Below are 25,793 nucleotides of genomic sequence, written 5' to 3' on the forward strand. Positions count from 1 at the left end.
TAGACTTGGGGCGAGACAGCAACACTGGGTGGTGGCCTCCTGTCCCCTCGTGTCCTGGAACATTCTGTGGCTGAGGGCTGTCTGAAAGACCCTGTGCCCCTACCTGTGGGCAGGGAGCCTCAGGCTAGTGGGTGCCATTCCCCCTTCCCTGCCACCCCTCCCCCGGCCTCTTTTAGCTTCTGGAATTCTCTAGCCATCCTGGGCGTCCCTTGGTTTGTAGATACATATGGCCATTCCTTCCTGTGCGTCTCATTTCTGTGTGTCTCCTCTCCTCCTCCTAAGTCCCCCACCACAGTGGATGAAGGGATGAAGGGCCCACCCTGCTCCTGTCTGACTTCATCTTTAAAAAATTAATTATTTGAAAGGGAGAGAGAGAGAAAGAGAGAGAGAGAGAATCTTCCAACCACAGGTTTACTCCTTAAATGGCCACAACAGCTAGGTCTAGGCCAAGCAGAGGCCAGGAGCCTGGAACTCCATCCGGGTCTCCCACGCAGGTGCAGGGACCCAAGCACTTGGGCCATCTTCTACTGCTTTCCCAGGTACATTAGTAGGAAGCTGGATTGGAAGTGGGGCAGCCGGTCCCTATATGGGTTGCCAGCACTGCAGGCCATGGCTTAACCTGCTGTACCCAAACACTGACCCTGACCTCAACTTAGCTAATGGCCTTGGCAATGGCCCTGTCTCCAAGTAAGGTCCTGTTGTGAGGTTCTGGGGATTAGGGCTTAAATGTGTCTTGGCGGGGCAGGGGGTACAAATAGATTCCATAACCACCATTTCCAGGTGATCTTAAAGAACCAGTTCATTCTGGGGAAAAAAAAAGAATAAAAGGAAAGAAGCCAGTCATTAACCTGTCTCTCCTGTGCAGAATACAGCTTGGGGAGCCACGTAGTTGGGGAAGGAGTTTCCTTCTATGAATGCCAACTAGGCACTGCAGGGGGAGGCCTGGCTGTCTATGCCACAGCGCTGCCCCCTCTGCCTCTTGTTTAAAAAAAAGAGGGGGAGGCAGTGCCCTGGGGCCAGCAGTAAGATGCCATCTGGTATAGCTGCATCCCAGATTGGGGTGCCTCGGTTGGAGTCCCAGCTTCCTGCTACCGCACACCCTGGAAGGCAGCAGGTGATGGCTCAAGTACTTGGGTCGCTGCCACCCACGTGAGACCTGGGTTCTGGGCTCCTGACTTCAGGCAGTCCCAGTCCTGGCTGTTGTGGGCATCTGGGGAGTGAATCAACTGCTAGGGGATCCTCTCTCTACCTTTCAAATAAATAAAAATTAAAATCCATTTAAAAATAAAGTATTATGAGAAAGGAGAAAAATAAAGTATAAAATCTTAGACGGATCTTAGGCTAATAGTAATTTTGAAACTTTGGGGTTTTGTCGCCTGCAGACTTGGTAGAACATTCTCTTCTGCTTAGAAAGCTGGCTTCTGGGGGTCGGTGCTGTGGCACAGCAAGTTAACACCCTGGCCTGAAGCACCAGCATCCCATATGGGCACCCATTCTAGTCGCGGCTGCTCCTCTTCCAATCCAGCTCTCTGCTATGGCCTGGGATAGTAGTACAAGACGGCCCAAGTCCTTGGGCCCCTGCACCCATGTGGAAGACCTGGAAGAAGCTCCTGGCTTCGGATTGGCCCAGCTCCGGCCATTGCAGCAATTGGGGAGTGAACCAGCGGATGGAAGACTTTTCTCTCTCACACTCTCTGTGTAACTCTGCCTTTCAAAGAAAGAAATAAATCTTTTTAAAAACATGATAGATTTAGGGAGTGGATGTTTGGCACGGTGATTAAGACTCCACAAGGGACGCCTGTGCTCCACCTGGGAGTCAAGTTCCAGCTCCACTTCCTGTTCCAGCTTCCTGCTAATGTACACCCTGACAGGTGGCAGGTGGTAGTAACAAGGATTTCAGTCCTTGCCACCCTCGTGGGAGATCTGGATTGAGCTCCAGGCTCCTGGCTTTGGCCTGATCTTACCCTGGCTGTTGCAGGCATTTGGGCATCTTTCAAATAAATAGAAATTGAAAAACACATACATTTGGGGGGCTAGCACTGTGGCATGGTGGGTGAGGCTGCTGCCTGCAGTGCCAGCATCCCATATGGGCGCCAGTTCTAGTCCCGGCTGCTCTACTTCCAATCCAGCTCTCTGCTATGGCCTGGGAAAGCAGTAGAAGATGGCCCAAGTCCTTGGGCCCCTGCACCCACGTGGAAGACCTGGAAGAAGCTCCTGCCTCCTGGCTTCGGATCAGCGCAGCTCCAGCTGTTGAGACCATTTGGGGAGTGAACCATCAGATGGAAGATTCTCTCTCTCTCTCTCTCTCTTTCTCTCTCTCTCTCTAACTCTCCTCTCTCTGTGTAACTCTTTCGAATAAATAAAAAAAAAAAACTTAAAAAAAAAAAAAGAACCTGCTCTGAAAAGAAATGAGCCCCGGGAGGCTCTGTAGTGTGAACGCCCTTTCCGGGATTGCTGATGGCTTCACAGCACCCTGTGTTTTCCTAGGAAATCTGGGGCCAGTGTTGTGGTGTGGTGGGTTAAGTCTCCACTTGCGATGCCGGCATCCCATATGGCCGCCAGTTCTAGTCCCAGCTGCTCCACTTCCCATCCAGCTCTCTGCTATGGCCTGGGAAAGCAGTAGAAGATGGCCCAAGTGCTTGGGCCCCTGCACCCATGTGGGAGACCCAGAAGAAGCTCCTGGCTCCTGGCTTTAGCTTGGCCCAGCCCTGGCCCTTGCAGCTATTTGGGAAGTGAACCAGTAGATGAAAGATCTCTCTCTCTCTCTCTCTCTCTCTCTCCCCCCCCCTTTCAAGAAAAATCTGGAAATTTTCCTCTGGATACAACAGTGTCTGACCCATGACCAGCACTCTATGCTCAAGTTATTTTTTTTGTTTGTTTGTTTTTTTTATTTTTGACAGGCAGAGTGGACAGTGAGAGAGAGACAGAGAGAAAGGTCTTCCTTTTGCCGTTGGTTCACCCTCCAATGGCCGCCGCGGTAGCGCGCTGTGGCCGGCACACCGCGCTGTTCCGATGGCAGGAGCCAGGTGCTTCTCCTGGTCTCCCATGGGGTGCAGAGCCCAAACACTTGGGCCATCCTCCACTGCACTCCCTGGCCACAGCAGAGAGCTGGCCTGGAAGAGGGGCAACCGGGACAGGATCGGTGCCCCGACCGGGACTAGAACCCGGTGTGCCGGCGCCGCAAGGCGGAGGATTAGCCTGTTGAGCCACGGCGCCAGCCTGCTCAAGTTATTTTATTCTACTGTTTATGCTATCATTCCATGTATTCCTTTGCTTAACTTTACTTATTCTGGTTTAAAAAAAAAAAAGATTTTATTTATTTATTTATTTGAGAGACAGAGTTACTGACAGAGAGAAAGGTGTTCTATCTACTGCTTTACTCCCCAAATGGCTGCAGTGACTGGAGCTGCGCCGATCCAAAGCCAGGAGCCTGGAGCTTCTTCCAGGTCTCCCGCATGGGTGCAGGGGCCCAAGGACTTGGGCCATCTTCTACTGCTTTCCCAGGCCATAGCAGATAGCTAGATCGGAAGTGGAACAGCCAGGGCTTGAACTGGCGCCCATATGGGATGCCAGCAGTGCAGGTAGAGGCTTAGCCCACTACACCACAGCACCAGCCCTTTATTCTTTTTTTAAAAAAAAAGATATATTTTGTTTATTTGAAAGGAAGAGTTACAGAGAGAGAGAGCAATTGTCTATCCATTGGTTCACTCCCCAAATGGCCACAGGGCTGGGGCTGGGCCAGGAAGAAGCCAGGAGCCAGGAGTTTCTTTCAGGTCTCCCACGTGGGTGCAGGGGCCCAAGAACTTGGGCCATCTTCTACTGCTTTCCCAGGCCAGTAGCAGAGAGCTGGATTGGAAGTGGAGCAGCCGGGACTTGAACCAGTGTTCATGTGGGATGCTGGCACTGCAGCAGCAGTTTAACCTGCTACGCCACAGCACTGCCCCCCTCGTTCTGCTTTTGTAATCCATCGATTCACTCGGGAACTATCTGCCTCACGTGGCTTGTCGTTCCATTAAGGGATACAAGTTCCTGTCCTTCTTGGCAGAATTACGTATCGTCACCAGGCATCAGGGAATCCAGCCACCTTGGCTGGCCCACTGTGACGTGAGGCCATAGCTAACATTTTTGGCCCACTTTGGTGCAATACTTTCTCGTGCTCTCTTTCACAAACGTACATGGAAAAATGGGGACATTTCCCCAAAATAGAAGATGTCAGGGGAATGACAAGTGCTATTTGCCGGTTCCTAGAAAGCCACCCATGCAAGTGGGTAGAGTGATTTCATGCGGTTCCTAAGGACGGGCCCTGCCCACGCTGGCCATGGCCGAGGGGCTTGGAGGGCCTCTCCCAATCGCCTCTGGCTGGGGCAGCCTCTGCTCACTTAGCTGGATCCTTCTGCCATGATGCAAACTGGGGCTCTGAGACTTCCTGTGAGATCAGATGGGTTCTGTCTAGGAAAAGGAAAGCTCAACTCTTTAGCAAGAAAGAAATCAGAAATCAGGGTGTCAGCAGGGTTGAGGTTTGCCAGAGAGCTGACCATGGATGGCTCTAGCTGGCAAACAGGAACATTGGAGATACTGTGTGCGGGGGGCGGGGGGGGGGGCACAGAAATGCAGCTGCAGCTGGGACGAGGCAGGGGAAGTTGAGTTCAAGATGCTTAGAAGTTGTGGTCGAGGCCGGTGCTGTGGCACAGCGGGTAGAGCTGCCACCTACAACCCCACATGGGCACCAGTTCGAGTCCTGGTTGCTCCTCTTCCAATATAGCTCCCTGTTAATGGTCTGGGAAAAGCAATGGCAGATGACACAAGTGCTTGGGCCCCTGCCACCCATGTGTGAGACGTGGAAGAAGCTGCTGGCTCCTGGCTTCAGCCTGGCCCAGCCTTGGCTGTTACTGCCATCTAGGGAGTGAACCAGTGAATGGGCAATATCTCTCTCTCTCTCTCTCTCTCTCTCTCTCTCTCTCTCTATATATATATATATATATATATATATATATATATATATATATCTTTCTCTCTCTAACTCTGCCTTCAAATAAATAAATGTTTAAAATTAAAACAGAAATCTTAAAACAGAAGCTGTAGCCGGAAGACTGTCAGGCTGAGAGCTGATTCCTCTGGCAGGGAGGGAGAGCAGAGACCTCGGCTGGCCCTGGACAACATCTCAGAACGGGACACCCCCAGTCCAGGGCTACTTCGGGTTAACTGAAGCCTTGTCATTCACTAAGTCAGAGCGACCTCTTGTCAGCATTGGCCATGCGAATGGAAGAATGTGTCCTGAAGTTGCCAGTGTGTGCCCGATGAAGATGATTTTTGATGACATGATCGTGGTTTGGAACAAGCACACTTTGGCTAAGCACAGGCAGTGACCCTAAACAGGTTGCTTCCAGCTTAGGGTACGCACTCAAGAAACTTGAACTTTCTACACCTGCTCTTTCCACACGAAGGGGCATGGCAAGGGGCAGGGCTGACGGTCCTCTGAGAGGGGAGAGCAGCGAATACTTGGGTACTTGGAATGATGATAGAGACCACGGTCCACAGTCTCCACCAGCCCTCTGCTTCCGTCCCTTCACGCCAAAATACAGTCACTCTCCCCAGCTCTGGAAAAATACCCCACGTCCCACCCAGGAGTAGCATCAGGATCAGAGTCTAGGGTCTTGTGATAGTCTCCATTTCACATCAGTGTGGCGCCTCTTTTTTTCTTAAGATTTTATTTTATTTTTTAAGATTTATCTGTTTTACTTGAGTTACACAGAGAGAGACAAGAGGCAGAGAGAGAGAGATCCTCCATCCGCTGGTTCACTCCCCAACTGACTGCAAAGGCAAGAGCTGCACTGATCCGAAACCAGGAGCCAGGAGCTTCCTCTGGGTCTCCCACATGGGTACAGGGGCCCGAGCACCTGAGCCATCCTCCACCGCCCTCCCAGGCTACAGCCAGGACCAGAACCAGCGCCCACATGGGATGCTGGCATTGCAGGAGGCAGCTTCACCCGCTATGCCACAGCGCTGGCCCCAAGATTTTATTTATTTGAGAAGCAGTGTTACAGACAGAGAGAGGGAGAGATAGAAAGTTCTTCCACCTGCTGGTTCACTCCCAAAATGGCCACAATGGCTGGAGCTGGGCCAGTTCAAAGCCAGGAGCCAGGAGCTTCTTCCAGATCTCTCATGTGGGTGCAAGGGCCAAAGTTCTTGGGCCATCTTCTACTGCTTTCCCAGGCCATAAGCAGGGAGCTGGATCAGAAGAGGAGGAGCATGAACCGGCGCCATATGTATGGGATGCTGGTGCTGCAGGCAGTGGCTTAGCCTACTAAGCCACAGTGCCAGCCCCCTTGCGTGTGGTGGCTCTTGATCCACTGACCAGTAAAGAAAACAGACAAGTCATCTGCCCCACCCTAGGAGGCCCCAACATACATGACCACACAGTAAGGAAGGACTGCCATACAGTAGTGAAACAGGAAAGGTCAGCCCTAGAGACCATTCCCGCTCAGGGGACAGACAGAGGCCTCAGGCACAAGGGTCTATAGCAGCTCTAAAGTTACCTGCCCCGGGCGCGCCTTGCAGGAACTTCCTACCTAGGACCGGGGAAATTTTCTTGGCAGGGTCTTGGTTCCGTGCCTGGAAGTAGCTGCCTGGTCCATTGTTCCCTTGGCTCTTGAGTCCACCCCCCAACTCCCCACCCTGGAAGACTCATGAAACCCAATGACTTCAGTGAGTGTTTGGTTCAGTGGTTAAGATGCCTCTTGGAACACCCACATCCCACTCAGTGTGCCTGGCTCGAGTCCCAGCTCTGCTCCCACTCCAACCTCCTGCTACTGTGCACCTTGAAGGGCAGCAGATCCCTTGAGGGCTTGGGTCCCTGCCACCCACAAGGGAGACTTGGACTGAATTCTTGGCTCCTGGCTTCAGCCTGTCCCAGTCCTGGCTATTTTGGTCATTTGGGGAGTGGAGTAGTGGGTGAAAGATTTTCTCTCTTTCTCTCTCTCCTCACCCCCCTCCCTAGCTCTGCCTTTCCAACAAACAAATAAAGCTTTTTTAAAAGATTTATTTATTTATTTGAAAAGCAGAATTACAGAGAGGCAGAGACAGAGACAGAGAGAGAGAAGGAGAGGCAGAGAGAGAGAGGTCTTCCACCTGCTGGTTCACTACCCAAATGGCCACAATGGCCGGAGATGGGCCAATCTGAAGCCAGAAGCCAGGAGCTTCTTCTGGGTCTCCCACGAGGGTACAGGGGCCCAAAGGCTTCTACTGCTTTCCCAGGCCACAGCAGAGAGCCGGATCAGAAGTGAAGCAAGGCCGGCGCCGCGGCTCACTAGGCTAATCCTCCGCCTTGCGGCGCCGGCACACCGGGTTCTAGTCCCGGTCGGGGCGCCGGATTCTGTCCCAGTTGCCCCTCTTCCAGGCCAGCTCTCTGCTGTGGCCAGGGAGGGCAGTGGAGGATGGCCCAAGTCCTTGGGCCCTGCACCCCATGGGAGATCAGGATAAGCACCTGGCTCCTGCCATCGGAACAGCGCGGTGCGCCGGCCGCAGCGTGCTACCGCGGCGGCCATTGGAGGGTGAACCAACGGCAAAAGGAAGACCTTTCTCTCTGTCTCTCTCACACTGTCCACTCTGCCTGTCAAAAAAAAAAAAAAAAAAAAAAAAAGGCCGGCGCCGTGGCTCAACAGGCTAATCCTCCGCCTTGCGGCGCCGGCACACCGGGTTCTAGTCCCGGTCAGGGCACCGATCCTGTCCCGGTTGCCCCTCTTCCAGGCCAGCTCTCTGCTGTGGCCAGGGAGTGCAGTGGAGGATGGCCCAAGTGTTTGGGCTCTGCACCCCAGGGGAGACCAGGATAAGCATCTGGCTCCTGCCATCGGAACAGCGCGGTGCGCCGGCCGCAGCGTGCTACCGCGGCGGCCATTGGAGGGTGAACCAACGGCAAAAGGAAGACCTTTCTCTCTGTCTCTCTCTCACTGTCCACTCTGCCTGTCAAAAAAAAAAAAAAAAAAAAAAAAAAGAAGTGAAGCAGCCAGGACTTGAACTGGCGCCCATATGGGATTCCAGCATTGCAGGCAGTGGGTTTACCCACTACACCACAGCACCAGCCCCAATTTTTTTTTAGGATTTACTTATTTATTTATTTGAAAGGCAGAGTTACAGAGAAAGAGAGAGACAGAGAAACCTTCCATCTGCTGGTGTACTCCCTTAATGGCCTATTTGGCCAGGGCTGGGCCAGGCTGAAGTCAGGAGCCAGGGACCCCATCCAGGTCTCTCACATGGGTGGCTGAAGCCCAAGCACTTGGGCCATCTTCTGCTGCTTTCCCAGGCACATTAGCAGGAAGCTGGATGGGAAGTGGAGCAGGCAGGACTCGAACCGGCACCCATATGAGATTCCAGCACTGCAGGCATCGCCTTAGCCTGCTATGCCATAGCACCGGACCCCGGAACTTCATCTTATGACGATACCGCAGTTTCTCCATCCATTCATCAGCTGATAGACACGTGAGTGGCTTCCACTTGCTGGCTATCGTGAACAAAGTCACGACAGACACTTGTGTAAAAGCCTTTGTTGGGGACACCTCTTTTTTCTTTCTTTCTTTTTTTTTTTTTTTTTTTTTTTTTTTTTTTTATAGGCAGAGTTAGTGAGAGAGACAGAGAGAAAGGTCTTCCTCCCATTGGTTCAGCCCTCAAATGGCCATTACGGCCAGTGCACTGCTCTGATCCGAAGCCAGGAGCCAGGTGCCTCTCCTGGTCTCCCATGCGGGTGCAGGGTCCAAGCACTTCCCGGGCCACAGCAGAGAGCTGGACAGGAAGAGGAGCAACAGGGACAGAATCCAGTGCCCCAACCAGGACTAGAACCTGGGGTGTGGGTGCCGCAGGCAGAGGATTAGCCTAGTGAGCCGTGGCACCGGCCTGGACACCTCTTTTTAGCCTGTGTTGTATATGGTATTTCCATGGACAGGTCTTGGAGGACGGACACCGTTTTGTGCCGAGGACCCACCTCCATGGCCAGCAGCATCTGGAAGCTCCATAAGCTCCGCCTTCCCACCAACACTTCCTCTGTGCCCTGTCTGGAATCCAGGCGCGGCCACTGATGGTTCCGATTCGCCTTTCCCCAGTGACTCACGATGTTTCCCACTGGGCGTCCATTCCACGCGTGTCTCGGTCAGTTGTCTATCTTTGAAGAAATGGCCATTCCGACCCCTCGCCCTCTTTTTTAGTGGGTTATCTTTGTAGTTTAGAGTTACACAGGCTCTTTCTATGTTCTGGGTACTAGCTCCTAATAAGATGTATCCAATTGTTTCTCCCTTGCTGCAGGTTGCCTGTTCACATTTGGGAGGACACAGAGGATCTCTTCATTTTCATGAAGTCCAGCTGCTCCGGTTTTTCTCCTGTTGCCTGGTGCAGGCACTAAGAAACTGCCAGCTAATCAAAGGTCATGAAAGTTTACTCCAAGAACTGCTTCTATGAGTTCATCGTGTTAGCATTTACATTTAGGTCTTTCGTCCGTTTAGAATTAATTTTGTGTGTGATGTGAGCTGGGATCCAACTTCATTCCTTCTTTTTTTTTTTTTTTTTTTTTTACAGAGTTAGACAGTGAGAGACAGAGAGAAAGGTCTTCCTCCCGTTGGTTCACCCCCCAAATGGCTGCTACAGCCGGCATGCTGCGCCGATCCGAAGCCAGGAGCCAGGTGCTTCTCCTGGTCTCCCATGTGGGTACAGGGCCCAAGCACTTGGGCCATTTAAAAAATCATCAATTCTGTTTATCTTTTCAAAGACCGATCTTACAGGTAGAGCTGTGTTTCCCAAGAGGACATAGTGGGGTTCTAGCCCCCAGAATGTGGGGTCACGGTGGACTGCAATGGGCCCTAACCCAACCACTGATGTCCTTGGAGGAGAGAGACTCCTGGAGGCAGAGGCATGGTGGAAAGTGGATGTGGAGCGATGCGTCCAATGCCAGGAAGGCCACAGATGGCCGGGGACCACCAGGAGCTGTGGGCGAGGCAGGGGACCGGGCTCCCTCAGGGCTTCCAGAAGGAACCAACCCCGGATGTCACATGCCAGATCTCCAGCCGCCAGAATCGTGGGCGGTCAATTTCTGTCACCTTCAACTGCCTGCTTCTTCAACTGCCCACTGCCTAGCAATTTGTTTCAGGAATCCTAGGAAACCCTTGTTGTGTCGATGTCTGTTGATTTCCTGTTCTCTGTTTCCTTTATTTCCACTCTAACCTTTACAATTTCCTTCCTTTTCTCTGCGTGGGCTTGGTGTCCTCTAATTCCTTCTCTTCTTTTACATATTCATGGGCTACGGTGTGATATTTGGCCCTTTTTAAAAGTTTTATTTATTTGAGAGGCAGAGTTACAGAGAGAGAGGTCTTCCATCCATTGGTTCACTCTCCAAATGGCCATAATGGCCAGAACTGGGCTGATCCAAAGCCAGGAGCCAGGAGTTTATTCCGGGTCTCCCACCTGGGTGCAGGGGCCCCAGCCCTTGGGCCATCTTCCACTGCTTTCCCTGGAGCATTAGCAGGGAGCTGCATCAGAAGTGGAGCAGGCGGGGTTGAAGGCTTCCTGCTTGTTGGGCTTTTAGCTCCTGCGTAGGAGGGAGAACACGTGGTATTTGTCTTTCTTGGTCTTGTTTTGATGTGTGCTCTATTTTTATTTTTATTTATTTATTTTTTTTTTTGACAGGCAGAGTGGACAGTCAGAGAGAGAGAGACAGAAAGGTCTTCCTTTTGCCGTTGGTTCACCCTCCAATGGCCGCCGCGGTTGGCGCGCTGCAGCCGGTGCACCGCGCTGATCCGATGGCAGGAGCCAGGTGCTTCTCCTGGTCTCCCATGGGGTGCAGGGCCCAAGCACTTGGGCCACCCTCCACTGCACTCCCGGGCCACAGCAGAGAGTTGGCCTGGAAGAGGGGCATCCGGGACAGGACCGGTGCCCCGACCGGGACTAGAACCCGGTGTGCCGGCGCCGCAAGGCGGAGGATTAGCCTGTTGAGCCACAGCGCCGGCCTGATGTGTGCTCTATTTTAGAAGGCACAAGGTCGGATCGCTGGTTTCAGAAACTTCTTTCACAGATCCACCTTTGTCTCTAGGTGCCTCTCTTACTGCGTTTTATGTTTTGCTATGTAACATTTTAATTTTTTGAAAAAGATGTGTTTGAAAGAGTCACACACAGAGAGACATCTGCTGGTTCACTACCCAGATGGTCACACCCGCCTGGGCTGGGCCAGGCCGAAGCCAGGAGTGCCAGGAGTGACATCAGGATCTCCCACGCGGGTGCAGGGCCCAGCAACTTGGGCCGGGCCGGCTGCCATCAGCAGGGAGCGCGCTGGGAAGGAGAGCAGCCAGCGTCACAGGCCGACCCCAGCTGTGGGTCTCGTAGCTCCAGGTCTGACCCCTGTAGGCCCCACAGTGTTCTCGGAATGGCAGTCACGGGCCCGGCCACCCTGCTGGACTCCCACCCACCCCCTCTCCCGAGCCCCCTGCAGCCAAGTCTTGGGGAGACGCAGGCGTCATGCTAGAAGCCAGGGTGCCCACCGCACAGCGAGGCCTCCTCCATCAGCCAGGGGGTGGTGTGGAGGCCTCCTCTGTCAGCCAGGGGGCAGTGCGGAGTGCCTAGCTCTTGACCCCTCCCCTGAGGGTCTCCGTTAGACCAACCAGGAGCCGTGCTGGCCCTGAGGATGAGTGGCTGGGGAGGCTGAGCCCCACCCCCCGCTGGAGGGCTGGAACGTGGTGATGGTGGTGGTGGTGGTCATGGTTGTGGTCATCGAGGCCAAGGCCCCCACTTCGCGCCCCCCCCCCCAGCCTGGGACCTGCGGACATGCCCTGGGGTGGGCTGGGGCAGGGTCAATCCAGGGGCCACCCCAAATCGTGGTGTCTTAGCCCTACCAGGTGACATTTCTGGGGCTTATAGGAGGCGACTTTCAAAAAAAAAAAAAAAGTGGAATTAAGGGATAAGTCTATTTTGCAAACAATGCTGAAATGTTTCTCCTTCTCTCTCTAACTCTTCCAAATAAATAAATATTTTTTTTAAATAAGAGCAGTGTGATTGAGCCATGTTGTGGCACAGTAGGTTAAGCCACTGCCTGCAATGTCAGCATCCCACATAGGCACTGGTTCGAGTCCCAGCTGCTCCACTTCCCATCCCGCTCCCTGCTAATGCACCTGGAAAAGCAGTAGAAGATGGCCCAAGTGCTTGGGCCCCTGCACCCATGGGGAGACCCGGATGAAGCTCCAGGCTCCTGGCTTTGGCCTGGTCTGGCCCCCACTGTTGGGACCATTTGGGGAGTGAATCTTGACTGGCCCTAGGTTATTCCGTTTCTTCATGCCTCACTCCACATGGTGTACAGGCACAATAAGGGGTGGAAATTTGAACCAGTCGTGATAAATATTTATTTTGATATATCAGCATTTTAAAAAAAGTTATATTGAGGTTTAATTTATAGCAACAAACTCTGTATACAGTTTATGTGTGTGTGTGTTTGGGGCAGTAGTAGAGCGAGAGAGAGAGAGAGAGATATCTTCCATTCAATGATTTCACTCCCCAAATGCCCACAACACCTGAGGCTGGGCCAGGCTGAAGCCAGGAGCCAGGAACTCCATCCAGGTCTCCCACGTGTGTAGCAGGGACCCAAGCACCTGGGGCCACCTTCCGCTGTTTTTCTAGGTGCACTAGCAGGGAGCTGCTGGATCAGCAGTGGAGCAGCCGGGCCTTAGTGGCTGCTTAAGCTGCCGCACCACAACACCAGCCCCATGTGCATGTGGCTATTTTAAAACATACATTTAAGGTTTCTTTTTCTAATTTGTTTTTATTTATTTGAAAGAGAGAGTGAGAGAGAAAGACAAACACAGAAAGATCTCCTATCTGCTGGTTCGCTCTCCACATGCCAACAACAGCCAGGGCTGGGCCAGGCCTGAGCTGGGGGCCAGGAACTCAGTCCCCATCTCCCGTGTGGGTGGCAGGGACCTGCTGCCTCCGGGGGTGTGCATTAGCAGGGAGTGGGGTCAGGACTCAAACCTAGGCCCCCGATATGGGAGGGACAGGCATCCCAAGTCTTAACTCCGCCCCCAAAAACACCAACCCCTGAACAAACACATCCCGTTTAGCAACACATCTCCAGTAGATTTCTGCAAACTCAGGGTTCCCAAGCACAACACTGGGCCTATGCCCATTCATTAAAACAATCATCCTCATCACCATCATCATCACCATCACCATCACCAGGAAAAAGCCAGGACTCAGCGGGCTGGGGGCTCAGGGTGTCAGAGTGACTCTTACAACCAGAAGGAAATTCAGGATGGCTGTACTTCTCATTTTTTTTTATCTTTTTTTCTTTTTGACAGGCAGATAGACAGTGAGAGAGAGAGAGACAGAAAGAAAGGTCTTCCTTCTGTTAGTTCACCCCTCAAATGGCCACTACGGCCAGCGCTGTGCCAATCCAAAGCCAGGAGCCGGGTGCTTCTTCCTGGTCTCCCATGCGGGTGAAGGGCCCAAGGACCTGGGCCATCCTCCACTGCACTCCCGGGCCATAGCAGAGAGCTGGCCTGGAAGAGGAGCAACCAGGACAGAATCCGGCGCCCCGACCGGGACTAGAACCCAGGGTACCGATGCCACAGGCGGAGGATTAGCCTAGTGAGCCGTGGTGCCAGCCTGTACTTCTCATTTTAACACACACACACACACACAGAGGCTACAACAGGACTACAATGTATCATTCAAACTTCCTTTTCTTCTCTCTCCCATCTGTGCCCCATTGCTGCTCCTGCTTTTAACTCTTCTTCCAGACTCCCTAAAAAGACTCTCTCCCCCTCTCGTCTTCTTTGACCCATCTCTTATCCTGCCTGCACTCTTTCCTCGTTCTCTCTCTCTCTCTCTCTCTCTCAAAGGGCTTCTTTGGAAGGCAGAGCAAAGGAGAGAGAAAGGGTTTGTGATCTATATACTGGTCCATTCCCCAAATATCCACAACACTGAGGCTGGGCCAGGCTGAAGCCAGGAGCCTGGAACTCCATCCAGGTCTCCCACGCGGGTGCAGGGGCCCAAGCACTTGGCCCACCTTCTGCTGCTTTCCCAGGCCACAGCAGAGAGCTGGATCAGAAGCAGAACAGCAGGGACTTGAACCAGCTCATGAGAGACGCTGGCATCGCCAGCGCCTCATCCGATGAGGTACATGGAAGGATATTTGTCGGTTATACTCAAATACTAGGCCATTTTTTTAAAGATGTATTTTATTATTTGAAATGCAGGATGGACAGAGAGAACCTTCCGTTCGCTGGTTCACTCCCCCAGGAGAACAGCAGCTAACAGTCAGAAGGCTGTATTCATAATCTTTTTTTTATTTTTTTTATTTTTTTTTTTTTTATTTTTGACAGGCAGAGTGGACAGTGAGAGAGAGAGACAGAGAGAAAGGTCTTCCTTTTGCCGTTGGTTCACCCTCCAATGGCCACCGCAGTAGGCGTGCTGCGGCCAGCGCACCGCGCTGATCCGATGGCAGGAGCCAGGTGTTTATCCTGGTCTCCCATGGGGTGCAGGGCCCAAGGGCTTGGGCCATCCTCCACTGCACTCCCTGGCCACAGCAGAGAGCTGGCCTGGAAGAGGGGCAACCGGGACAGGATCGGTGCCCCGACCGGGACTAGAACCCGGTGTGCCGGCGCCGCTAGGTGGAGGATTAGCCTATTGAGCCGCGGCGCCGGCCGTATTCATAATCTTGTTCCACCTGTAAAACACAAGCGGCACCAGAGGGCTGGGCCAGGCACCTCTGTCCTGCTAAAGGCAGCTTTTGGGGAGGAACACACAGGATTCGGCACTTTCATCTTGCTAAAGATGACTTTTGGGGAAGCATCATTTTGCAGAGAGACTCCCTTTTCCTCATTCCAACCAGGTCCAAGCGACCTGCCTCTGAGCCCAGCAGACTGTCGCAACACCACCATCCCAAGTGGGCGCGGGTTCGAGTCCCGGCTGCTCCACTTCCAATCCAGCTCTCCGCTATAGCCTGGGAAAGCAGTGGAAGATGGCCCCAGTGCTAGGGCTCCTGCACCTGCGAGGGAGACCCCGAAGAAACTCCTGGCTCCTGGCTTCAGATCGGTGCAGCTCCGCTCCGGCCCAGCCTCGCCTTCGGCCTGATGGGGGTGGATACAGCTGAGGGGCATGGGTGCGGCAGGACAGGGCCCTGTGACCCGGGGGGGTCAACGCCAGGGCTGCTGCCCAGCGACCCACACAGCCCCAGGTCAGGGCGCGCCCAGCGCAGGCGGGCGCGATCGGATTGGGCAGCCCGGCGCGGGGGCGGGGCCACCGGGGAGGCGGGGCTTCCGGTCGGCTGTTGCCAGGGGAGACAGCCGCGGGGAGGCGGAAGGAGCCGAGGGCCGGCTCGGGGAGCGCGGGAACGCGGCGGGCCATGGCGGCCTCCGGCGCCGCGAGCCGCAGCTGGGCTCTGTGCCCCGAGGTGCCGTCCGCCACCTTCTTCACGGCGCTGCTCTCGCTGCTGGTGTCCGGGCCTCGCCTGTTCCTGCTGCAGCCGCCGCTGGCGCCGTCGGGCCTGTCGCTGCGGTCCGAAGCGCTGCGCAACTGGCAAAGTGAGCCGGGGCGGGGGTCTGGCGGGGTGGGGGCTTGGGGGGGGGGTCTCTCCGACCTGGGTCACCGGCTGCAGCCTCCCGGGCCTCGGCACCCCGCCGCCCGCGCCTGGAGGAGCAGCACCGCCTCCCGCTGCCTCGGGCATCGCAGGTGTCCCCTCCCTGTGGCCAGCGCGCTGGTCAAGACCCCCGGACTCCTTGGCCCAGCAGCACGTGCTCAGTTTGGGGGGGGTGAAGCCGCCCCTGTCGACCCTCCCCTCGTGCACACGCCCACCCCCCGTCTCCCCGCCCCTCGTGCACACGCCCACCAACGACTCCCCTGGGAAGACTGGTCGGGGAGCTTTGCCCGGCGCCTGGGGCGGTGGGAGGAGGGGTTGGGGGGGGGAGGACTGACCTCTGGTCGCCCCTTCATCCCGACTGCGAGTCCCGCTCACTCTGGGAAGCGGAGCGTCTTCCGCCTTTGGAACAGGTGGCCCTTGTCTCAGAAATTTTGCACGGCGATTGGATGTGACCGTCCGTGCCTTCCTCATTCTCCCAGGAGGGCCGTGGGAAATTGGCTTTTTTGCAAAGCGCAGCCGCGCGCGGGCATCTTGAGTTAACGCGCCCGGCGACCCCGTGGCGCAGGTCTTACTCAGTTGCCCGTTATCTGCGTGAGATGGAGGCTTGGTGTTGGGGAACCGTGCAGGTTTGAGTCGCGCAGCCGAGAGAGGAAGCCAGGTTTTTGTTTTTATTGTGCGTGGTTTTGGAACTAAGGCTTTGTGGGTATCTAAGTCCCAAGACATACAGAAATGGCATCTAGAATCTTTGCACCACCTTTATACTTGGAATTTCTATTTTGGAAGTACTTGACGACATATATATATTTGAAAGGCAGAGTTAGAGGCAGAGAGAGAGAGGTCTTCCTTTGCTGGTTCACTCCCATCCCGTCTCCCACGTGAGTGCAGGGGCCCAAGCACTAGGGCCATCCTCCGCTGCTTTCCCAGGCGCATTAGCAGGGAGCTGGATCAGAAGTGGAGCAGCCAGGGCTTGAGGGGGCGCCCATGTGCCATGCTAGTGTTGCCGGCAGGCGGCTTAACCCGCTACGCCACAGCGCCGGCCCCGGAAGTACTCTGCAGGTGATGGAGTCTTCCAGAGAGAGCATGACCGGTGTGTGTCCCGGAGCCGCTGCCTCGCTCAAATCTAAACCCCCAGGCAGGCACAGCACCTCCTCACAGAGGCCTGAATGGAGGCCTCGTTCTTCAGCTTCCATAGTGGGGAGGTTCATGGACGCGTGAACCCCGGAACCTCACATCTAACGCTGGTTCCTCTGCCACGGGCAAAGTCGGGCTGACCGGGCTGTGACTTGGACTTGGCCGAGCCAGGATTCCACGCTGACTCGCCAGGCTCCCGAGTCCGACGTTGCTGTCACTGGTCTCCCTCCTTTGGGCTGGTTCTTTGTATACACAGGCATGTAAAATCCCATTAGCGATAACAGCTTGCAGAGCAGTAAGAGCCCTCTGCCGTCTTACTGTGCAGGAACCTCACGGCACCTGTTAAGATTTTGCATAAGCATCTACAAGGCAGACATCCAGTTTCCCTGTCTCTGTGACGAATGATGGTCTTAGGATCCTTATCATAGTTGCCAAATAATTCACAGTCCCTTTTCTCTCCCCCCTGAACAGCCCCCATGGAAGGAGAGGAGACTGGCACACAGAGTGTTAAGTGACACCCACTCAGTGCACCCTGAGGCCGATACAATTAACCCTCAGACTGCCCAGTGAGGTGGGTCAGTGTGCAAGCTGGAGAAAGATTACAAAGTGCTTGGCCGCTTCAGGCCCCACCCTGTGCCCAGGGCATCTTCTCCCCACGTGGAAATGCATCACCAGTTATAAGACCTGCACCGGGGCCCCTGGGGAGAGTGGAGGGAGCCTCGGCCTTGCGGGCCGCTGGTCTCCACCGGCATCTGGTCCTTGGCCTGGGGCTCTCTTTCCGTCCCGCAGGTCTGTAACCCAGCTGCCTCTCCAGTTTACAGGCTGGTGACCTACATCTTCATCTATGAGAACCCGGTGTCCCTGCTCTGCGGTGCCATCGTCATCTGGCGCTTCGCTGGCAATTTTGAGAGGACCGTGGGCACCGTGCGCCACTGCTTCTTCACCCTGATCTTCACCGTCTTCTCCGCCATCATCTTCCTGTCCTTTGAGGCCGTGTCTTCGCTGTCGAAGCTGGGAGAGGTGGAGGATGCCCGGGGGTTCACGCCGGTGGCCTTCGCCATGCTGGGCGTCACGTCCGTGCGCTCGCGCGTGAGGCGCGCCCTGGTGTTCGGCGTGGTCGTGCCCTCAGGCCTGGTGCCCTGGCTCCTGCTGGGTGCCTCCTGGCTCATCCCCCAGACGTCCTTCCTCAGCAACGTGTGCGGGCTCGCCATCGGGCTGGCGTGTATCCTTCCTGGAGGGCGCTCGTGGCTAGCCTGGGGCCGTGCCAAGTGCCCTTGGCGGCCAGCGTGCTGGGGCTGGGATGTCAGGGGTGTCGCCCAGGCTGGGGGCGGGGGATGACCAGAGGCAGCCCAGGTTCTCCCTTCAGCTTTGACACCCATGTGGCCCCGGGCAGTTTACGTCACAGCCCTGGACGGGCAGTTCCCCACCTGGGAGCGGTCCCTGCGGTCACCTGGTCACCTGCTCATGCCAGCGTAGCGCTGCTGCGTAGCGCAACATGCTGAGTTGGTCCGGTTTTCCTCCTCCCAGAAGCCGAGGTGTAACCTACGTTTGACTGATCGTGATAAGTGTTTTCACTGGAAGAATCTGGAATACCCACAGGCCAGAGATACTCCATGAAAGGAACAGGAGAGGGATTCGTTTGGTTTTGTTACTGTTTTTTGTCTGGTTTGATCTTCTCCCCAGAAAAAGACAGACAGACCTTGGCCATAGGAGTGATTGAAAATGCAGGGTCAGTCTTGTTTGTGTGCTTAGGGGGACACATTCTAGAATACAGAGTGAGGTTACTGTTTTAAACATCAGGTTTGGCAGTGTTGGGGGTTAGACATCTAAAATCTATTCGAATTTATGAATCTGCAGGCTATTAAGGTGGGTAACTATAGAAATACGACCAGTGGCTAGCTTAGCTCTTGTTTTTTAAAATTTAAATATAATGGGGCCGGCGCTGCGGCTCACTAGGCTAATCCTCCGCCTTGCGGCGCCGGCACACCGGGTTCTAGTCCCGGTTGGGGCACCGATCCTGTCCTGGTTGCCCCTCTTCCAGGCCAGCTCTCTGCTGTGGCCAGGGAGGGCAGTGGAGGATGGCCCAAGTCCTTGGGCCCTGCACCCCATGGGAGACCAGGATAAGTATCTGGCTCCTGCCATTGGATCAGCGCGGTGCGCCGGCCGCAACGCGCCTACCGCGGTGGCCATTGGAGGGTGAACCAACGGCAAAGGAAGATCTTTCTCTCTGTCTCTCTCTCACTGTCTACTCTGCCTGTCAAAAAAAAAAAAATAAAATAAATATAATGTCATTGATATTCAACCTTTAAAAATGTCACTGCATTGTCACCTGCCTTGCATCGCCTCTGGTGAGAAATTAGTAGTGATTTTTATTTTTCTGCTTTATACGATGAGTTGTATCTGGCTACCTGCATGATTTTTCTTGCTTTATCGTTGTTTTCCAGCTGTTTGATGATGACCTGCCTTGAGGTGGGCTTCTCTGTGTCTCTTGTGCGCAGTTTGTTGATCGTTCATCAGATCTGGAAGGAAAAAGGATGGTGGTTGTTTGTCCAGGCCCTGTGTTCTGGCCCCTCTCCGTGCAGAACCCCAATCACACATGCGCTCAGCGGCCTGGCATTGTTCTCAGCCTCCTCCCCACCTCGGTTTGGATTCTTCTGTTGCCCTGGCTCCCAGCGCAGGACCCTCTCCTGTCGTGGTTTGTTTTTTTTTTTTTTTTTAGACTTATTTATTTGAAAGGCAAAGTTACAGAGAGGCAGAGCAGAGAGAGACAGACAGAGAGGTCTTCTATTCGCTGGTTCACTCCCCCAGATGGCCACAACGGCCAGAGCTGCACCAATCTGAAGTCAGGAGCCAGGAGCTTCCTCCAGGTCTCCCACGTGGGTGCAGGGGCCCAAGGACTTGGGCCATCTTCTACTGCTTTCGCAGGCCCCAGCAGAGAGCTGGATCGGAAGTGGGATGCCGGCACTTCAGGCAGCAGCTTTACCTACTACACCGTGGTGCTGGCCCCTCCTGTGGGGTCTTAACCTCCTGCTCAACCCAGCGCACGGGTTCTGTGTTTCTCTTCCATGTTTCTCTTGTAGCTCAAGAGGTTCCGTTTGTTGTTGTTGTTGTTGTTGTTGTAATTCTCATTTTTGTACTCATTTTGTACAATGAGGGGACTTTGTGTCCCCTCATTGCATTTCTGCCTTCCTTTAAATACTTACCTCTTCATAGCGACGTCCTCTCTGGATCTGTTTGCTTCCGTCGGCTGGTTATCCCCTGGACCCGGACCCCGCTGCCGTGCGTGGGTTGTGCTGGCTGCACCGTTGCAGGCTGTCATCTTGCGGGGCACTGCTAGTTCATGTGGAGTCGAGCCTGGACCCTGAAGTTTGTTTGTAAGCACTTCCAGGGAGGGGCTGCAGGAGCTCCTACCCAGCAGCCACCGCAGTCTTATTTGGAGGCATTGGCTTCTGGGAGGTCTCCTCTGAGCGCCCTGGGGTTCCAGTGAGAACTGGCTCTGTCTGGTTGGAACACGAGGGTGTTGCTACCACGAAGAGTTAGGGTCTCCGCTCCCCTCCCTGCCCTGATCTTGCCGGGCGTGAGGCGTCAGCCTGGGCATGTGCACCCTGGTACCCAGCTGTGCAGATGCCGGGGCTGCTGCTCCGAGCACCGCCCCCTCGCCATGACACCGGCCGGCAGATCCCGGCTGCGGCCTCTCCGGTGCTGTCCCCGTGCTGCGGTTCGGGAGGTGCCTCCCTGTGGAAAGCCAGCGTGATCTCAGGCCTCGCTTCCTCGTTTCTTCTTCCACAAGGGATCACGGGCCGGCAGTGCTCACTGTCCAAAGTCCAAAGCCGTCGGCTCGCTGCGTCGTGCCCTGGCTGGTGGTTATGTCTGGCGGGAGGACTGGCCTCCCATCGCTTCATCGGCCAGAAGTGGCATGGGTTTCCCGAAGCTGTCCCAGGGTCGGCAGCTGCGACAGCCTTTGACTTCCGGCAGCCTCGCTGACCACCCGGAATCGGGTTCAGAAATCCACTGCTCTCCTGCAAGGCTTGGTCATTGCAGTGACCGGCGGGACGTCCTAGAACGGTTGGGACGGCCCGGCCCAGCAGCCAGCGGTCTTAGTCACAGTGCTAAGAACTGCGCCTGCAGGACGCCCTCCCCTCCGGGGGGCCTCCCTGCAGCCTTCTAGCTGCTGCTGCCCATGCCTGGGTGCCCGGCGTCTGCTCCACTCCCTCAGGTCAGGTGCGCCCTCTGGGCTCTGCCTTGGCCAGGCTGGGCCCCCAGCCGGGGCTTCCACAGGTAGCCCTTTGCTTCGCCCCACTTCCCCTAGCCCGTGGCTTATTCCTGGTGTGTCGCCTGTCGCTCACCCCGCAGCCCAGGCCCTCGGAGGTGACGCTGGGTATTAAAGGAAAATGTGGCCGGCGCCGTGGCTTAACAGGCTAATCCTCCACCTAGCGGCGCCGGCACACCGGCTTCTAGTCCCGGTTGGGGCGCCAGATTCTATCCCGGTTGCTCCTCTTCCAGGCCAGCTCTCTGCTATGGCCCGGGAAGGCAGTGGAGGATGGCCCAAGTCCTTGGGCCCTGCACCCGCATAGGAGACCAGGAGAAGCACCTGGCTCCTGGCTTCGGATCAGCGCGATGCGCCGGCCGCAGCGGCCATTGGAGGGTGACCAACGGCAAAAAGGAAGACCTTTCTTTCTGTCTCTCTCTCTCACTGTCCACTCTGCCTGTCAAAAAAAAAAAAAAGGAAAATGTGCATGAACCAAGGGTGAGGCTGTGGTGGGCAGACACGGGTCAGCTGACCAGGGCACCTTCAGGCTGGGAGGGGTGGTGACAGGAGCCCCATGGATGCAGGGTGCCAGCTGCTTGGGATGAAGGTGCAAGAGCCGCCCGTCCCCCTGAGGACCCCGGGACAGCCTCGTGCCTCGCCCCCCAGGGACAGGGGTGTGTGCTGGCAGGCTGACCGCAGCGGTTAGGGGAGCTCGAGAAAGGGCCTGGGCGGGCACCCTGCTGCCGGGTCCCGTCCCCGTGAGTGCGGTGGGTCCTGGTGACTCGGCCTCCCCCGAGCTTGAGCCCCCAGCCAGAGTGGGTGGTGGAGCAGGCGTGGCCGCCCCTCGAGTCAGCAGGCGCTGGCCTTCGTGCCCACTCCCTTCCGCTGCCTCCATTGGCCTTGACGCCAAGCGCAGACGGCCTCACGTACTGCTGCTCCCTGGACCTCCCGGAGCGGGTGGCCCTGAAGCTGGACCAGAAGTTCCCCTTCAGCCTCATGAGGAGGATCTCCCTCTTCAAGTACATCTCGGGCTCCTCTGCGGAGAGAAGGGCCGCCCAGAGCCGCAGGTGAGCCCAGAGCTGCGCCACCCTCCCAGCCTCCCATCTCGGGGCGCGGCTGGGTCAGCACCTGGGGTGGAGGAGCAGAGGGGCCGGGCGTGGGCAGGCGTGGGCAGGCATGGCCTCCTGCTCCCTGCCTGCCGCCCGGTGTGTCTGAGGGAGGCTGAGCCCTGAGTCACTTGGAGAGCCCTGTCTGCCTGCCCTTAACCACGCCGCAGGTCAGAGCCCGCGGAGGCCGCCAGCCCTGGCTGGAAGTGGGGTGGGGCCGGGTATCTGGTACAGGGGTTAAGATACTGCTTGGGAAGCCAGCATCCCGTATTGGAGGGCCTGGGTTCGAGCCCCAGCTCTACTTCCTGTTCTAGCTTCCTGCTAGTGCTCTCTGTAGAGGAGGCCGTGCAGGACACAGGTGGGTCACACAGACCCAGGACCAGGGCCCTGCTGGCCAGCGCTCCTCACGCTCGGTTTCCATCACGCCGGGTAGGGCTCCGTCCCGTCACTGGCCCCTTTCCTGGAAGTCACGCTGCTTCCCCGGTGGCTCCCACCCTCCCCCAGGCCTGGGCAGGGCTCTGTCCAGCTGGGAGCTGCTCCCAGCCTTCAGTGGCCCTGGCCTGGGGCCGTCTTGTGAAGGAGGGGGCAGGGGCTGGGTTCTTCAGCAGAAATGCAAACTCCCCCATTCTGCTCCAGGAAAATACGTGGGGGAGACTGGAAATGGAAGCGGGGGTGCTGAGGGGAGGGTTAATCATCCTCGGACTTTTGAGCGGGCTTCAGGGGTCTTGGGTGCAAAGTGTCCCTCCTCGTGTGGGGTCCCCTCAATCAGGGCAGATGGTGGGGCGGCGTGTGCTGCAGCACTTCAGGGACACCCGCGTCCCTCCCTGGGCTGCCTGTCCGGTTCCAGTCCTTGGTCCGCTGCTTCTGATCCAACTTCCTGCTGGTGCACAGCCCAGGAGGGAGCAGTGACCCTGGGAAGGAGGGGTGACCCTGGCAGGGAGAAGTGACCCCAGGAAGGAGGGGTGACCCCAGGTAGGGAGAGGTGACCCTGGGAGGGAGAGGTGACCCCAGGTAGGAGGGGTGACCCTGGGAAAGAGAGGTGACAGCTCAAGTACTTGGTCCCTGCTACCCACGTGGGAGTCCCAGACTGAGTTCTGGGTTCCTGGCTAGGCTTGGCCCAGAACCAGCTGTCGTAGGCATTTAGGGAGTGAGCCAGAAGATGGAAGGTTCTCTCCTTCTCTCTCTCTCTCTCTTTCTCTCTCTCTCTCTCTCTCTCTTTCCTTTTCAAATAAATTTTTTTTAAAGTTTGGGTTTTTTTTAATTCAATCTTAAGAAGCTGGTGGCGGTCAGCAGCCATAAGCTGGACGGTTCTGGTGACTGATACTCGTCCAGTTGCCAAGGCAGGCCACAGCAAGAATGTTCTTTCTTTCTTTCTTTCTTTTTTTAGATCTATTTAATTTTTAAAAGATTTATTTATTTACTTGAAAGTCAGAGTTAGAGAGGTCTTCCATCCGCTGGTTCACTTCCCAGATGGCTGCAATGGCCGGAGCTGTGCTGATCCGAAGCCAGGAGCCAGGAGCTTCTTCCAGGTCTCCCACGCAGGTGCAGGGGCCCAAACACTTGGGCCATCTTCCACTGCTTTCCCAGGCCACGGCAGAGAGCTGGCTCGGAAGTGGAGCAGCTGGGACACGAACCGGTGCCCATATGGAATGTTGGCACTGCAGGCAGTGGCTTTACCCCTACACCACCGACCCCAAAAGATTTATTTATTTGTTTTGAAAATTTGAGTTATAGAAGGGGGAGAGACACAGATATCTTCCATCCGCTGGGTCGCTCCCCAGATGGCTGCAGCAGCCAGAACTGGGCCAGGGCGAAGTCAGGAGCCAGGAGCTCCATCCAGGTTTCCCATGTCGGTAGCCAGGGCCCAAACACTTGGGCCATCTTCCACTGCTTTTCCCAGACCATTAGCAGGGAGCTGGACTGGAAGTGGAACAGCCAGGATTCGAACCAGCACCCCTATGGGATGCCAGCATTTCAAGTGGTGGCTTTTTCCACTACACCACAGCGACGGCCCCCAGGAAAGTCCTTCCACGCTGAGCTGCCCTTGGCCTCTGTGAGCCACACTGGGATAGGCAGATCTGGGTGGGAGACTGACAGTGGCCCTTTCTGCAGTCCCAGGGGTGGCCATTGCCTGTGTATCACTAGCTGTGGGCTGTGCGTCGACCCCTCTCTCCCTGGGCACCTAGAGCCAATCGCAGGGACTGCCCAGGGCAGGGGTCACCTGTGAACACAGGACAGCAGCCATGCCGTCCTCAAGTGTGATGACAGAGTGTGCCGCGGCATGGCTGGCTGAGTGACCGTGTTCCCTCTGTTCCATTCCAGGCTGAACCCCGTGCCCGGCTCCTATCCCACACAGAGCTGCCACCCTCACCTGTCCCCGAGCCACCCTGTCACCCAGATGCAGCACGCCGGCAGCCAGAAGCCAGCCTCCTGGCCAGCATGCGCCCCAGGGCACACGCCCAGCCCGCCTCCATACCAGCCTGCGTCCGGCCTGTGCTATGTGCAGAACCATTTTGGTCCAAGCCCTAGCTCCTCTGCTGTCTACCCAGCCTCTGTGGGTGCCTCCTTGGGGATCCAGCCCCCTGCCCCCGACAGCTGCCCCGGCTCAGTGTACTCTGGAGCCCTGGGCACTCCAGGGGCCACAGGCGCCAAGGAGTCCTCGAGGGTCCCAGTGCCCTGAGGGAGTCTTGGCCGCCCCCAGGAGGCCGTGGGGGCCGACGTTTCTTCGCGATTATTTATTGAGTGTGTCTGTGCCAGGCTGTGTTGAGTACCTGGATCAGTGTCCCCACCTCGGTCTCCTCTGTGCCCCGACAGCTTTGTGAAGCAGGGTTTATTGTCACAGTGTACAGAGGCAGAAGGAAGCCTTCTGTGTCGTGTGGCCCTGTGATGGCAGCACCAGGGTTCCTAGCTGCAGGCCCAGGGTCCCCAGGGGACACGTGGGAGATGAGGGAGCCGGCGGTGGTGGCTGGTGGCTGCCGGTGGCTTTTCCAGCTCCTCCCTCCCTCCCTGTGGTTCACAGTGCTCTTGGTTCTGTGGTGTCTGTGTCCCTGCCCTGGGGGAGCTCCTGGCTGTGTGCTGGACAGCCCCGTGTGGTGTATCACCCCCGGGGTCACCCCGGCCCACGTGAACGAAGCTGCTTACTGATGGGTCATGGTGTTGCTTACTTTTGAATAAAGAAACAGCGTCTCACATGCCTGTAGCCTGTGCCTTCTCTTGTGGTCTGGGAAGACAGAGGAGACTGGCATGCGGGCAGGGGTGCAGGAGATGGGCAGGGTCAGGCCAGGGCCACCAGCCCATGCCCTGTGCGTCAAGGCCGGGGAGCGTCTTAACACGGGAAGTGAATGGCAGAGGCATTGGGAGGGCTGGGAGGCGAGCTGGACGTTTGGGCAACCTGGAGGTGGACAGGGGAGCAGGCCACCGCTGCCGCTGGGGAGGCGGGGGTGTTGGCAGAGCTCGAGAACCAGGGCTGTGGCCCAGGAAGTGACATAGGCACTGGTAGCAAGAGGTTTCTGGTCACCATCATCTGGGGCTCCTCACGGCGAGCCCCTGCCATGGGTGCCGGCCAGTGCCTAAGCCTTTATGCCAAGAGCTGATGTCCACCCTGGCGGGCTGGCTGGGACGTCCTAGGTATTCAAGAGTGGATACGACAGAGCTCCAGACCCACGCAGCATGGCGAGGGTGGGCCAGTGATGCCCACACTCAGGTG

The 25,793-nt window shown here is 56.2% G+C and overlaps 1 protein-coding gene across 1 annotated transcript; it reads left to right on the forward strand.

Annotated features, from left to right (window-relative positions):
- Window positions 1-15,319: 15,319 nt before the first annotated feature.
- RHBDD2 (rhomboid domain containing 2) lies at window positions 15,320-25,286 on the forward strand. The gene is made up of 4 exons (XM_062180279.1): window positions 15,320-15,545; window positions 17,547-17,954; window positions 21,898-22,048; window positions 24,410-25,286. Exons 1-4 carry the CDS (start codon window positions 15,368-15,370, stop codon window positions 24,765-24,767), a joined length of 1,095 nt encoding a protein of 364 aa, XP_062036263.1. The 5' UTR covers window positions 15,320-15,367; the 3' UTR covers window positions 24,768-25,286.
- The last annotated feature ends 507 nt before the right edge of the window (window positions 25,287-25,793 follow it).

The sequence above is a fragment of the Lepus europaeus genome, chromosome 21 (genome assembly GCF_033115175.1).
Source record: "Lepus europaeus isolate LE1 chromosome 21, mLepTim1.pri, whole genome shotgun sequence".
Classification (NCBI taxonomy): domain Eukaryota; kingdom Metazoa; phylum Chordata; class Mammalia; order Lagomorpha; family Leporidae; genus Lepus; species Lepus europaeus.

What these genes read in the sequence shown, in the direction of transcription:
- RHBDD2 (XM_062180279.1), top strand. Translation starts at nt 15,368, where the DNA reads ATGGCGGCCTCCGGCGCCGCGAGCCGCAGCTGGGCTCTGTGCCCCGAG. An exon ending in AGCGCTGCGCAACTGGCAAA is followed by an intron (nt 15,546 to 17,546) that starts GTGAGCCGGGGC and finishes CTGCCTCTCCAG; the next exon opens with TTTACAGGCTGGTGACCTAC. An exon ending in GCTCGCCATCGGGCTGGCGT is followed by an intron (nt 17,955 to 21,897) that starts GTATCCTTCCTG and finishes CGCCAAGCGCAG; the next exon opens with ACGGCCTCACGTACTGCTGC.